The sequence below is a fragment of the Loxodonta africana genome, chromosome 14 (genome assembly GCF_030014295.1).
Source record: "Loxodonta africana isolate mLoxAfr1 chromosome 14, mLoxAfr1.hap2, whole genome shotgun sequence".
Taxonomy (NCBI): domain Eukaryota; kingdom Metazoa; phylum Chordata; class Mammalia; order Proboscidea; family Elephantidae; genus Loxodonta; species Loxodonta africana.
The window spans coordinates 20,300,516-20,316,212 of record NC_087355.1 but is presented as its reverse complement, the minus strand read 5'-3'; the positions used below and the strand labels follow the sequence as shown (position 1 = coordinate 20,316,212).

General features: G+C 38.9%; 1 protein-coding gene across 3 annotated transcripts in view; it reads left to right on the top strand.

The window, feature by feature from the left end:
* SLCO5A1 (solute carrier organic anion transporter family member 5A1) overlaps window positions 1-15,697 on the top strand; it is a 171,310-nt gene that overhangs the window by 77,653 nt on the left and 77,960 nt on the right. For all 3 annotated transcript variants that reach the window (XM_023545758.2, XM_023545757.2, XM_064267788.1), the window contains exons 2-3: window positions 3,711-3,843; window positions 9,593-9,810. In XM_023545758.2, coding sequence (XP_023401526.2) covers window positions 3,711-3,843; window positions 9,593-9,810 — 351 coding nt within the window. The remainder of the gene's footprint in view (window positions 1-3,710; window positions 3,844-9,592; window positions 9,811-15,697) is intronic.

Genomic DNA, 15,697 nt, shown 5'->3' with positions numbered 1-15,697 from the left:
TTTAAGTTGTAAGTGGTGCTGGTTTGCCTGAAGGTGTAAAAACAAATCTTTATATGCATGTGGGAATACCTGTAACAGAAAAATTACTTTCTTTTATTCTTGAGTTACATTTTAGGCAATAAACAGAGAGGTTAATAAGATATTTATATTTCTAATTTTATTTTACTAAAAACATGCTTCTAAAAGAATACCACTTAGACTATGGCCCCCAGATGCCCTGCTAATTCAGAACTGAAACCACTCCTGAAGTCCACCTTTCAGCCAAAGATTAGACAGACCTATAAAACAGTAATACACTTGAGGAATGTGTGTCTTAGTTCAATCAAATATTTGAGACCAGATGGGCAATACCTGCCCGAAAGCAAACATAAGACGGCAGGAAGGGACAGGAAAACTGGACGAATAGAGACGGGGAGCCTGGGGTGGAAAAAGGGAAGGGTGCTGACACATAGTGGGATTGCAACCAGTGTCACAAAACCATTTGCGTATAGATCGTTGAATGAGAAACTAATTTGTGCTGTAAACTTTCACTTAAAGGACAATAAAAAATTTTTTTTAAATACCAAAAACAGAACTGAAGAATACCAGTTACTTGAGGCTGAGTTCTCCTTTTCTGAACAGAGATGGAGATGTCGAAGATCCAAATGTCTTATTGTTGTAATCAGATGATCGTGTAAAATAAACACTGCACTTTCTCTTGAAATAGGAGGTACAAGATTATTCAGTTTGTTAGATGCGGTTGGTAAAGTAAGGTGAAACTATTCTGATTATTCTGACTTGCATTCTGATAACTATAGTACTGTTTAGAGAATGGTGCCCTTATGGTGAAGAGCCTAAGAGCTCAGGCTGCTAACCAAAAGGTTGGCAGTTTGAATCCACCACCTGCTCCTTGGAAACTCTACAGGGCAGTTCTACTCTGTCCTATAGGGTTGCTGAGTTGGAATCAATTTGATGGCACACAACAACAATAACAAATTTAGAGAATATGGTAAAACTCCTTTATTTAGTCAGCGGTTAAAATGCACGATTATAATAGAAACGAGAAACACCTAAGACCTTAGCAGTTATCATGATGTGCACGCAATGGTACCTTGGGAAGACATGGGTTGAAAGTGTGGCTAGACTTTTCTATGACTCTCAAGGAATTTTGTATCCTATCTCCAAATTTAAAGATGGCAAATTGTTATTTATTCTAGAATTTTAAATCATGGCAGTGAAAATAGAAAAATAAAAAATATATTAAAGAATGCTAACGAATTTGTTGCTGTTGTTGTGTGTGTGTGTTTTGACATAAGCCCATTCAGATTTGCAAAATATTTTGGATAGAATGACAACCTTTCTGATCCACTGCCAGTAAGACATGTACTCCACCCTCATTTTTTTTTTCCCTAAAAGTTATTTTACACACACAGACACAGACAGACACACACACATATATATAATTGTGCTTTGGGTGAAAGTTTACAGCTCAAGTTAATTTCTTATACAGAAATTTGTACACATACTGTTACGTGACCCTAATTACAATCCCTATAACGTGACAGCACACTTCCCCTCTCCACCCCGTGTTTCCCATGTCCATTCAACCAGCTCCTGTCCGTTTCTGCCTTTTCATCCTGCCTCTGGACAGGAACTGCCCATTTAATCTCGTGTATTTTATCTACTAAAAGAAGCATACTCTTCACAAGTATTATTTTATATTTTATACTCCAGTCTAATCTTTGTCTGAAGAGCTGGCTTTGGATCGGTTTTAGTTCTGGGTTAACAAAGAGTCCAGGGCCATGTCTTCTGGGGTTCCTCTGGTCTTTCAGTTAGACCATTAATTCTGGTGTTTATACATGAATTTGAGTTCTGCACCCCACTTTTCTCCTGCTCCGTCAGGGACTCTCTGTTGTGTTCCCTGTCAAGGAGTCATTGGTGGCAGCTGGGCACCATCTAGTTCTTCTGGTCTCAGGATGATGGAGTCTCTGGTTTATGTGGCCCTTTTGTCTCTTGGGCTAATATTTTCCTTGTGTGTTTAGTGTTCTGCATTCTCTTTTGCTCCAGGTGGGTTGGGACCAATTGATGCATCTTAGATGTCACTCACAAGCTTTTAAGACCCCAGACACCACTCACTAAAGTAGGATGCAGAACATATTCTTAATAAACCTTGTTATGCTAACCGACCTAGATGTCCCCCGAAACCATGGTCCCCAGATCCCCACCCCTGCTACTCTGTCCCTTGAAGTGTTTAGTTGTGTTCAGGAAACTTCTTAGGTTTTGATTCAGGCCAGTTGTACTGACTTCCTCTGTATTGTGTGTTGTCCTTCCCTTCACCTGAGATAATTCTTGTTGTCTATCTAGTTGGTGAATTCCCCTTTCCTTCCCTCCCCACCCTCATAGCCATCCAAGAATGTTTTCTTCTGTGGTTAAACCTTTTCTTGAGTTCTTATAATAGTGATCTCATATAGTATTTATCCTTTTGTGACTGACTAATTTCACTCAGCATAATTCCTTCCAGATTCATCCATGTTGTGAGATGTTTCACAGATTCATCACTGTTTTTTATTGTTGTGTAGTGTTCCATTGTATGTATATTCCATAATTTGTTTACCTTTTTGCCTGTTGGTAGGCACGTAGGTTGTTTCCATCTTTTTGCTATCGTGAACAGTGCTGCAGTGAACACAGGTGTGCATGTATCTATTTGTGTGAATGTTCTTATTTCTCTAGGATATATTCCAAGGAGTGGGATTGCTGGATTGTATGGTACTTCTATCTCTAGCTTTTTAAGGAATCACCAGATTGATTTCCAAAGTGGTTGTACCATTTTACATTCCCATCAGCAGTGTATAAGGGGTCCGGTCTCTCCACAACCTCTCCAACATTTACTATTTTGTGTTTTTTGGTTTAATGCTGGCCTTGTTGGGGTGAGATGGCATTTCATTGTAGTTTTGATTTGCATTTCTGTAGTGGCTAATGATCGTGAGCATTTCCTCATGTACCTGTTAGCCACCTGAATGTCTTCTTTTCCACCCCCTACTTTGGATATGTACGTTAAAAAATTGTTTTCCAATACAGTTGTGAGTCTGTGCTTTCCATTTAGACCTTCTCGCCCATGCCATTTTGGGGGATTTATTCATCTTTAAATAAGATTCCTCAATTAACAGTAAACCAAATACATTGCAAGATCTTCTTTGACTTTGGAGTGGTGGTTTGAAAAATACGGATGATTTGAAAGCAGCTGTGTCAATTCAACTGAATCGGGCTTCATGGTCAAATCTGGCCATGTGTTCCCTTATGCTACTAGAAACTTCCAGCTACGACAATGGTATCTACTGTTTTCCTTTTACTTCTTATCTAGAACTTTCCTTTTACCTTCTCTTGGTTATTTAGCAAGTGCCTCATTAACTAGCCTGCATCTCTACTTTTCATAAATTAGTATTTAGTGGGTCTGGGGTAGGGGCTTAGCATTTATATTAAGAAACAAAACAAGAACCACAAGAAGCTCTGTAGATAATTCTGATGCTCTATGAGGGTAATAGCCAAATGTTAAATGAAGGACAAGGTTTGAAACCCAAGTGTCAATATAGACACAATCAAGTTCCCCATTTTTATAAGTTTTTACTTGGATTTAACTGTGACATATGTATGATACAATAGTAAAATTAGAGAGCTATTGAGACATAAGTAAAACATTGCTGTATTTCATGTTTTCCCTTCTGTCTTCCCAGCCATCATGTATGTCATGGGCGCACTTGGTCCTGCAGTGGGATATTTATTAGGTGGACTTCTTATTGGTTTTTATGTTGACCCCAGAAATCCTGTTTACCTTGACCAGAATGACCCTCGTTTCATTGGAAACTGGTAAGGATTGTTTTCTAAATTTTTTCATTTCACTTGTTACTAATAATAGAGTTATATAGTACCCTTGTGGTTACAATTAAGTTTCCCAAATGGAGAAATGAAAAATGATTAGAAATCACCCAGGAGTCTGTAGTAGACAGAATAGTAACTCTTAAAGATATCTACATTAGAAGCCTCAGCGCCTGTGAATGTTATTTTACATGGCAAAAGGGACTTTACAGATGTGATTAAGGATTTTGAGATGGGAGGTTATCCTGGATTGCCCACCTGGCTGGGGCCAGTGTAAAAGAGGGAGACAGGAGAGTCAAAGCCAGAGATGGGGATATGACAACGGATGCAGAAGTTGGAGTGATGTGCTTTGAGATGGAGGAAGGGGCCACAAGCCAAGGAGTGCAGGTGGATTCTAGAAACTAGAAAGGCAAGGAAATGGGTTCTTCCTTGCCTTTCTAGTTTCCTATGACCCATTTTAGACATCTGACCTCTAGAACTATAAGATAATAAGTTTGTTGTTTTAAGCTACTGATTGTGTGGTAATTTGTTACAGCAGCAGTAAGAAAGTAATACAGTGATTTAGTAAATGTCCTTAATTTGTATTTTTTTTTTTAGGGTTGAGGTCTTTTCTTTATAATGCAGCTGTGTGTGTACTTTACTGTTTCCTTTAATCATACTTGTCATTATCTTCTCTGTGCCTTTTTAAGTAGGAGAAAGATGTGGTCTGCTTCTGGAAAGATTTCAGCCTTGGAAACCCTAGGGGGCAGCTCTACTCTGTCCTATAGGATCACTGTGATTTGAAATCGACTCAAAGGCAATGGGTTTTTTAATGGGTGTCTTTTTGAATACTTTTTTTTACAACTTCCTTATTATATTTGCCTTTCTTCTTTGTCCGCCTTCCTCTGTTGCGTAAAACTGTAGCCCAGCCTTCCCATTGCCACACTCTTAGGATATCTTCTCGGTTAGCATTGTTTTGTTTCCCCACATGTGCTATGGATTTAGCTGTTCTTTCACTTACTAGACTGTAATTGTCCTGCTAAATAAGTAGTGTTTAGGACACAAAATGAGAATTCAAACTTTGGATGTTATGTTATTTATCCAAATCACCAGGGCAGTGTTTGAGTTCTTCACAATTCTCAACTTGAATGTAAGTTAGTTCTTCATGACTGCAAGCACTAACTGAAACTATGACTTCTTTTCACATGGATTAATAATAGGTATACATTGATACATTGATAAGAAAAATTCCATTTTATAACAAAGAGAATACTTTAGTATTAAAAATCATGTGTGTCAAGTAATTACTTTTTAAGGCATTTCTTAGACTACTTTTGTTCTCTCTGCCTTTTCATTATAGGATAATAACCTGATTACTCTGAGGGTGATGGGAATAATGTTTATCACTATCTTCAAAGCAGTTAACAAATATCTATTAAGTTATACAACACTTCTCATTTTCGTCAGTAATGCCCTAGGAAGATGGAAGTGCTAAGATGTACAGGAGACTGACCTGGCAGAATTTTTGAACCTTTCAGAAAGGAGTTCCCCTGTCAGAATTAGGGGAATAACACAGGAGTTTTCAGTTTTTGACTAATCGTGAGATTTTTGGTCTCAGCTATTGTTTTCTTCCCAGATCTGAATTAAATCAGAAAAAGGATTTTTTTTTGGTCAGAAAACAAAATGATTAAAATATAGCTATATAGATGTCCATGAGAAGAGCATGAAGATAAGGGAACATCGGGAGTGGGAGAGAGAAAGGCGAGGAGGGAGGGCCACCTCAGGGGCAAGGAGAAGGAAGGAGGGCAGGAGAGTTAGTGTTACAAGTGCATTGTGCTGTCTTTGAAAAGTTTTCTAGGAGACATGAATCCTATTGAGAGTAAAATGGAATGAATAGGAGTGCAGACCCTGAACCCATAGTCCTCTTGGATTAGATTCTGCTTGCCACTTAATGGCTGTGTAACTTTGGGGAAGTTACTCAGCTTCTCTGTGTCTCAGGTTTTTTTTTTAATTCATAAAATGGAGGTAATTACAGTACATACTTCATAAGGTAGTTGTGAGGAATGAGTTTATACAAGTAGAGTTCTAGATAGTTCCTGCTACATAGGCTATGTTAGCTATTATTCAGTCCTTTGAGTTAATCAATGCTCGAGTAATTTTACTAATTTTAATGGCCCAATATTTTTCTACAGATGATAAAGGTTGACAATGTAATTAGAAATGTAATTTGGAGTCCGTTTAAAAATTGAGTGACACTGTTTATAACAGACTTTTCCCTTGAACAGTAACATGGTTATTTGATACAATATCCAACAGTAATGATAGGTTTTCAATAAATATATGCTGAGAGGAAATCCTGGTGGTGTAGTGGTTAAGAACTACAGCTGCTAACCAAAAGGTTGGCAGTTCAAATCCACCAGGCGCTCCTTGGAAACTCTATGGGGCAGTTCTACTCTGTCCTATAGGGTCACTATGAGTTAGAATCGACTCGACAGCAACGGGTTTTTTTTTTTTTTTTTTTTTTAATATGCTGAAAGAGTGAAGGAAGGAAGGAATAATGTTAATATTTATTGGGTGCTTACTAAGAGCTTTACAGATACATCGTTTAAGCCTTATAACAAACATATGTAGTTATTAATATTATGCCCACTTTGCAGATGGGGAATTTAGTTCTTGGAGAGTTGAATAACTTGCCCAAAGCCTCACAGTCAGTAGGAGCTGGAATAGGAACCTGACTCCAGGACCAGGCACTTAGTCAATGTACTTAACTGACTCTTCTTTGTGAATGGTCTGTTAGTCAGGAACTTAAAACTCCTGTGTTATTCCCCTAATTCTGACAGGGAAACTCCTTTATAAAAGGTTCGAAAGTGTATTGATGTATCTTTTCCCGACATGTAATGCACTCTTTCCTGTCTTACTTAGCTTTTCTCAGCACCTCCTCAGCCCCATCAGTATATCATGTGTTACGTGAATGTTACTGGAGACTATTGAAGAATGTGGGCCTGTTTTCTCTGCTTCAAAAGTCCCCAAACCATAGGCTTTTATACTATTTTTGCTTACTTCCTGTAATTCTTCCTCTTCTTCTCTATTTAGTCTCACTTTGAGCTATTATAAGAATATCTTTAATTTTGCATATAATTTTATATTGATGGTTCTTGGGTATAGCTTGGGTATAAAAACAAAAAAACAAAAGCAAACAAAACTACCTGTATACCTGTTGCCACTGAGTCAATTCCAACTCATATCAACCCTATAGGACAGGGTAGAACTGTCCCATATGGTTTCCAACGCCGTTAATCTTTACCGAAGCAGACCGCCACATTTTTCTCCCCCAGAGCGGCTGGTGGGTTCAGACCACAGACCTTTAACTTAGCAGCCAAGCACTTTAACCACCGCACCACTAGGGCACCTCGCAAACAAAACTAGCTACCAGTAATTGCTGATTTGGGGGCAGGCAATTTATTAGCTACATTATGTAGATTGCTTTATTCAATTTTAATGATGACTTGGAAATAGTTATTAACCTCCTACTTTCAGATGAGAAAACCAGTTCAGAAAAGTTAAATATTTTTCCTAGAGTCTTACAAATAGTAAGTGGTAAAGACAGAATAGATTCCTACGTGTGTCTGAGGTTAGAGCTCGTGAACTGTCCCCTACACTGCACTTCCTGCCAATTGCTGGAGAGAGCATGAGAGGTCTGGGGAACTCCTGGGGTTTCAGAGGACTTGAATGTAGAGTTTTCAGAGAGGGATTCTGGAGTGGTAGATGAACAGGGCCTCATAAACATACTGAGTACTAAAGGGCATGGGTGTTATGGTAACTGTGTTCCTGAGTACACATGCCTTTCCCCGTCCCCCTCCCCCCTCCCCCTCCCCTTCCCCTCCCCCCCCTCCCCTTCCCCTCCCCACCTTTTTTAATCTAAATCAACCCATTCGTTCAGCAAATTTATTGAGTGCCTAATCTGTGTTTGAGATTTGATTCCGAATAATTGAGATTGCTAGAAGTCTGTCCTGAACAATTTTCTCAAAAGAAAGCCTTTTTCTGATTACCTTAAAATCTTTATTTTATAGAACTTTAAATGTCTTTGAAAAGAGCATACTGGATAATTAATGACTAGCTCGAGGAATCATTCTCTCAACTGCATTGTGACCTTTAGCAGCTGATAACAGCACTTTAATGGAAACACTTTACTTTTTAAAATGAATTTTCACTTTGCAGTTGATCTCTGTCCTCATAGAGTTGAATTCAACATGAATGCTTAAAATACTGATTACATTCCAGTGACATCTGATGGAAACATGTTGATACAGAAGACAAAGTCTGAACTTTTATGAACTTTGATGCTTTAAGGGCAGAGTTTGGAGAGGAATCCTAATGAGAAGGTGGCGACCCTGTTAGGTAGGACCAGGGACCTCTACTTGCTAAGAAAGGGTTCAAAGGGCACTGAGGAATTGCCATGTGGAGAATCGTTCAGGCAGGAAGTGCAAGGCCTAACACATGGCTGTAATACAGGACGAGAATTTGAGTTCTACTCTCTGTATTCACTTCCTAGCTCTCTGCGGCATGATGACTTCAGAAGAATTTAAAGACAATCATAATTCTACACAGTACAAGTTCCACTTCTGCTATGGGGCTTTCTGACGCACATTGATTTACCTTCTTTGATGTTTTATAACATTCATAATCTATTCCACAATGATCTAACACTTAATTGTGTTCATTCTTTTATTTCTTGAAGATTGTTTTTATATTGAAGATTGTTTTTACATTTTTGGCTTACTTACAACTAGGTTGTAAATTCTTGAAGGCAAGGATCAAGTCTAAATGCCTTTGGTAGCCCTCCCTCATAGCTGGCTAAGCACTGGGATAGTCATATGAGGGTCAATACATTCTTAAGTGCTTGACACAAAATATTTGAACACCATCAGCAATTTAAAATATATGTGACATGAGACGTTGATGTTTTCTTCTAAGAAAAAAGTGTCTAAACTGGTCTGTGAATCATGCTATAGAGTTTATATTATTTTCCTTTTAAGATTATGATTTAGTGATTTATTAGAAAATGCACTTAGTTTCCAGGTGCTGCTGTAACACAGATACCACAAGTATGTGACTTTAAAGAATAGAAATTTATTTTCTCACAGTTCAGGAGGCTAGAAGTCCAAATCAAGGTCATGGCTATATTGATTCCTTCTCTATCAGTAGCCCCAGGTGTTTCCTGGTTCCTTGGAGATCCTCACATGTCATCTGTCTTCCCCAGTATGTGCTTGTCTCTGTGTCTAACCTACTCTTTTTATAAATCAGAAGTGATTAGGTTTAGGACACACTCTAATGGTCTAGCCTCATTAACATCATATGGAAGGTGATTACATTACATTACAGCCATACGTATAGGGATTAGGATTTTAACACCTGTTTTGGGGGACACAATTCAATCCATAACATACACATGTATCAGGACTGAACTAACACATAGGTGCTCAAAAATACTTACTGAATTGAATGAATTTCTAATCAGGCTGTTGATTATAATATTAGTTATAATACTAGTATAATTATTGGGTAGATTTCTCATTTGTACCACAGAAAGAAAGAATCCCTTTATTTTCTTAGCTTATCCAACTTCATACTGCTTTACTTCTGATGGAGATAAAAAGTTTTTTTCTGGAGAATATTATCACCACAAAACTATACTTTGCTAATTTGTTTTCACCCACAATATAAAAGCCATAAATGCTATTCACTTTTCCCAATTTTTTAGGTGGAGTGGATTCCTCCTTTGTGCCATTGCAATGTTTCTTGTGATATTCCCAATGTTTACTTTTCCTAAAAAGCTTCCACCTCGGCACAAGAAAAAGAAAAAGAAGAAATATTCTGTTGATGTTGCTAGTGATGAGGACGTTATGAAAGAGAAATCAAACAATAGTGAACAAGTGGACAAAAAAGTTTCTTCCATGGGATTTGGAAAGAATGTCAGAGGTAATGTACATCTTTTAAATACGTGCCTGGTTCTTGAGATCAGTGCTTCTCAAAGTGTGGTTCTCAGACCAGAGCCACCCACCAACTCTTACCGGTCTGCGGCAACATAAGTACTGAAATAGAGAGTAAGTGTTGAGAAACTTTTCCAGAAATTTAACAGAGTAATTTTATGCCTGTTGACTCGAATAATAATAATAAATTTGGCTTATATATACTGTATTTTTTGCAAATAATGAGCACCTTCTATGTTTGTTTGCCAACTGTGCCCTCCCCTCGCATGGTATTTTCATAAGAATGCTGTGCTAAATTTTTTTTTTTATGGTAACATGTAAAAAAAATTGGCATAGTGGTACTTATGAAAATTTCTCACGGGCAAAGGGTTTGGTTGGCAAACAAATGTAGAAGGCACGCATTATTTGCGTAAAAATACAGTAGTGTGTTCTTTATAAAAAATCATTCTTTAATAATTTATCTTTAATGAATTTTGCAAAAGTATCATTACCTGACAGACTGGAAAAAATAGTAAAAAATTCTCTTTTCATTGCAAATCGTTTGAGAAGCACTGATTTAGATCATAAGGATGAAGATGTCTGTATATATCATTGTAATTAGAGATGTCTAATTATTAAAGTATTTATTGTATAATGGATTGTTTGAGGGGACAGTGGATTTGATAGTGTGGTCTGATGCTTACATAAGTGTAAAACCTTCCACTGGAATGGAGGCTCACTCAGCAGTGCCCCTCTGAATGCTTGCAAGTGGCCAAGAGAGAAGGGTAGCCAGGATTGGACCTCATAAACTCAATGTAGAAACTTTAAGAAAGTTCCAGTGGTTGTCCAATTTTTTTTCATTTTGATTTCTCTTAAATATAATGATTTTATTAAAACTAGATCAGGCAATATAAAACCTAGAGAATTTAAATGAATCTTAACCAGGCAGTCTTTGTTCAGCATCCAGTATGACATCTGAGTGGTAATAAATCCCTTTAATCCAAGAAACTTTTAATGCTGCACTTCTGTTAGTTTCACCCTATTTCCTGAATTCCCTGAATTGATTTTTTTATATTAATTATGGAGCAGAATATCTGTCAAGTGCATACATCAGTCAAGGTTGTTTAACGTACAATTTACCTGGGCACATTATAATCTCTCTTTGACTGTATGCACGGTAAGGCCTAGAACTAGGTTACTAATACATTGTAGACCTGTCCCAAGAGCCTAAGACAATAATGGTCAGATTGGACCATTTCTGAAGAACATCTTTGTTCAAAGCAAGTGAAATGACATGTCATTGAAAATGCTTCCTTATAGTTAGTTTTAAATTTGGCTTCTTCACCTCCCCCCCAGTTATTTGGTCATAATATATACTTCGGGAACTACCAAAATTACTTCTTATCCTCTAATAGCCTAAAGACTTCTGGGTGCTATCGTGATCTGAGCTCATACCGTGTGGGCCAACCCATCCTTTTTTTTTTTTTTAATTAAAAAATTTTTTTAATATGGTAAAAAAAAGATATATGTATGTATGTTTAATATTTGCCATTTTAATTAATTAATTAATTCAGTGGCATATTAATTACATTCACCATGTCTTGCGGCCTTCACCACTATTTCCAGAACTTTCCCATCATCCCAAACAAAAACTCTGTAGTCCTTAAGCAATAACTCCCCATTCCCCTGTCTCCTCAGCCCGAGTAACCCCTGATCCACTTTCTGTCTGTGAATTTCCAGCCCGTCTTCTTTCATGGGCGTGTTATGGACCATTATGGCTAGTAGTCACACCAGAGGAGAGATTGTTTTTACAACCCAGTTGAGAGCAAGGTTTATGTTAAAGAATTTAAAACCTGGAAATAGAATTAAAGTCTTCATTTATGCAGAATATAAAGTAGACTCAAAGGGAAAGATAAAATTATATCTTTTATAGCTTAGAAGATGACTTGAATGTGAGATACATGATCCATTGTGTAGCAGAGAAGGTTGAAGTCAAATTGCAACCACACACACAAGTGCTGATGGGAACAGAGTTTATTTTGGTCGAGGATGCAGTATAGTCCAGTGCTTCCAGTGCCCCATCCATACACTTGGACCTTGCTGCTCTCATGTTGGAGGACTGCCAACTGCTAATACTCACATCTTTTGCCTGACTACTTTCTCCAAAGCCTTGGAAAACTGCTTGGCTCCTGCTAGAAGCAGGCTTCAAGTCGTAAGGAATTAATACCCCTTGATCTCCCCTCCTAAGGTCCCTGGGTGGCGCAAATGGTTTGCACTTGACCTTTAACCTAAAGGTTGACAGTTAGAATGCACCCAGTGACACCGTGGAAGAAAGTCCTGGCTATCTGCTTCCATAAAGATTACAGCCAAGAAAACCCCGTGGAGCAGTTCTGCTCTGTAACACATGGGGTTGCCGTGAGTGGAAACTTGACAGCAGTGGGTTTGTTTGTTTGTTTCTTTGTTTTTGCTCTCCTCTGCAGAGTCCCTAGGTGGTGTAAATGGTTAATGTGCTCGACTACTGACTGAAAGGTTGGTGGTTTGAATCCACCTAGAGGCACTTTGGAAGAAAGGCCTGGCAAACTACCTCTGAAAATTCAGCCTTTGAAAACCCTTTGGAGCACAGTTTTACTCTGACACATGTGGGTTCTCCATGAGTCAGAGTTAACTCCGTGGCAACTGGTTTTGGCCTCGTCTCCACCCCAGCAGTCTTCACCAATGACTGCTAACTACCCCAGCTCCCTTACCTCTCAGGTCCTTTCCTGGCTGCCATCTCTTCCCGTGCGTCAGGTCCACACATGTCCCACCCACGGCTTTCTGCACTCCCCACATGAACTACTTCAACAGTAAAGCTTAAATCCTCGTCTCAGGGTCTGCTTCTGGGGAAACCACATTTAGACATGCAGGCTCGAAATTGATAAAAGGCATCACAGACTTTTAAAATATTTTTCGAAATTGAATCTCTATATAGTTTTATTGGATATCTTGTACTGCTAGGGATTGCTGTTCTTTTCTGTGTTCAATCTGATGGTTCAGGACACTATAAAAGAAGGAAGGAGAGGAGTCTTTTGACAGTGATGGGTAGTTGGTTTATACAATCTGTTTCTATTCTGATTTCATCATCAGTATTTCTGATGAATTCTCAACCGTTATGCACTATGTCTTTCGTACGGTGACTGATCCTACTTCTACAGCGAAACCCCTGACTAGGACCCATAACTGGCTCACTTTATTGCTTACACTTGTACTGCATTTTCTAATTGTATCTGGACTGGTGCTTTTCAGAGACAGTTCCTTCTGTTAGAAAGAAGTACTGTTTTAATAGGATTATAGTGAAACCCTTTTTGCTAAAAATGGTTCAGAAGATATTGGAAGAATTGAAAGAAAAGATTTTGAAATAATGTTCAATTGGGATCATATTTAAAATTATTTCATGTTTTTCTTGCACACAGTGATTTCCTCTAGGATATCTAAGTCGTATCACCAGTGAGGAATGACAGCCTAATGTTGAATCTGCTTTTCCGAAGGACAAATTAAATCTCTGGGAGTTGTTACCACCGTTGACATAACTGGTATCGCAAGGTGGAGATTCATTGTTAAGGTCTTGAATTAAAGAATGGTCGCTGAGAATTCATTTTGAATTGAATTCGAGTTTGATTCACAGATGCTTTCCTTTGTCCTGGGACAGTGTTTCCCTCGGTTGTTATTTTATATTTGAAATCGGATGCCAATATTAGCTTCTTCAGAGAGGAGGTGGGGGAGACATCTAGCGTAATTTCTACTTCCTGGAAGAGAATATGTTTTGGGCTATACCCAATGGTACCCTCTTGGGAAGTTCTTTGATAGGGCAAATAAACTATATTTTCTGCTCTCTCCCTCTACCTTTTAATGACAGACACTGGGAAAATATGGCTCAGTGTTTCTTGGTTCTTATTATAAATTAGCAGAGAGAAGGTAGTTCTAAAATGCCACAGAGGGGAAAGGAGGCTGCGCGATGTGCGTGCATCACCTTCCCGTAAAGCACGATCGCACACAACCTTACAAATAAAAATAAGCACGTAAAACATTGAAGTGGGTTAGTCTTCCTGAGGTTTGAGGGCCAACGTTCTAAAGTCATCCACATTTAACATCTTTCTAAACTATTTTCCAAAAGAAAACTTTTAGTGACAGTTAACTATAAGAGCAATTTTATTTTTTTCGTTCTTATTTTTAATTTTTTTCAGCTAAACTGCTTCACATTATTACCTAGTGTAAAATATAACAGATTTTTCACTGCTAGACTTTTGTCTGTGTTAGTGTGCAATGTATTCATGTTGTTGTTGTTAGTTGCCGTCAAGTCGATTTTTGACTCATAGTTATAATCCTAGCTGAGGTGATGAACTGGCTTAAAGAGGCCATTGAAAGTTATAGAATTTTGTTTGATCAAGGATTTTGTCATTTAATTCAGTGAATAGAGGGTCAGCGAAAAACAGGAAGACCCTCAACGAATGAGATGGATTGACGCAGTGGCTGCAACAATGGGCTCAAGCGTAGCAATGACTGTGAGGATGGCACAGGACTGGGCAGTGTTTTCATTCTGCCATACATAGGGTCTCTATGAGTCGGAAGCAACTTGATGGCATCTAACAACAAAATGCAGATATGAAGATGGGTGAGCTGCAGTCTCCCATCAGAGAGCCTGCAGTCCACTAAGGGAAACAGGACATGGACAAATGAAAATATATTAAAGACCTTTTCTAAGCGGAGGACAGATACAGTGGTGTGGAGGTTCAAAGGGAAATGAGAGAATATCTAGTTGGGGTTATTAGGAAAGATTTCGTAGAGGAGATGGGATTTCAGATGAATCTCAAAAGACTGGGAGAATTTCAAAAGGCAGAAGGAGCAGAGTGAGCTAAGGCAAAAGGGAGGATTGTGCAGACGTATTGGAAAATACCGAGCTCGTGCATTATGGTCAGCGAGTTGGGTATATGTGGCAGAGGCCTGGGAGATAAGGCTGGGAAGGAAAGGCAGGGCCCTCTTGTGAGGGCTTGAGTTTTTGTCTTTCACTGCTTTTTTTCCCAATGGGCAGTGGGGAGTTTTGAGCAGGCATTTGGCAGCACTCGATCAGTACATTAGAAGGGAAATAGGGAGCTCACTTTGGAGGCTATGGGCATAGCTCAAGTGAGACGTGATGATGGTTTTGACCAGTAGAGAAAGAAAGAACAAAAGCGTGCTAATGTGGTCCCCTTGCTTCTAGCCTTGCCCTGCTTTCAACTTGGCAGAAAGAGGATCCTGTTAGGGAACACAACAGAGAATCCCTGATGGAGCAGGAGAACAGTGGGATACAGACCTCAAATTCTCGTAAAAAGACCAGACTTAATGGCTTGAGACTAGAAGGACCCGGGAGGTCATGGTTCCCAGGCCTTCTGTTAGCCCAAGACTGGAACCATTCCCAAAGCCAACTCTTCAGACAGGGATTGGACTGGACTATGGGATAGAAAATGATACTGGTGAAAAGTGAGCTTCTTGGATCAAGCAGACATGTGAGACTATGTGGGCAGCTCCTGTCTGGAGGGGAGATGAGAAGGCAGAGGGGGACAGAAGGTGAATGGACACGGAAATAGAGGGCGGAGTGAAGGGAATGTGCTGTCACATTAGGGGGAGAGCAATATTAGGAGTACATAGCAAGGTGTATATAAATTTTTGTATGAGAGACTGAAAAAAAAGGAAAATCCTGTTAGATACCGCTCATCAGCTCAAAGCTTCTGTGGCCTCCTGTCTCACTCACAGGAAAGTCCCTGAAAGAACCCCTACCAGGGCTACATGATCTAACCCCTGTGACCTCTTCAGTCCCATCTCCTTCTTACAGTCTACTTGTTTATTCTGCACCAAACACCCTTGGCCTCATCACTGTTCCTCAA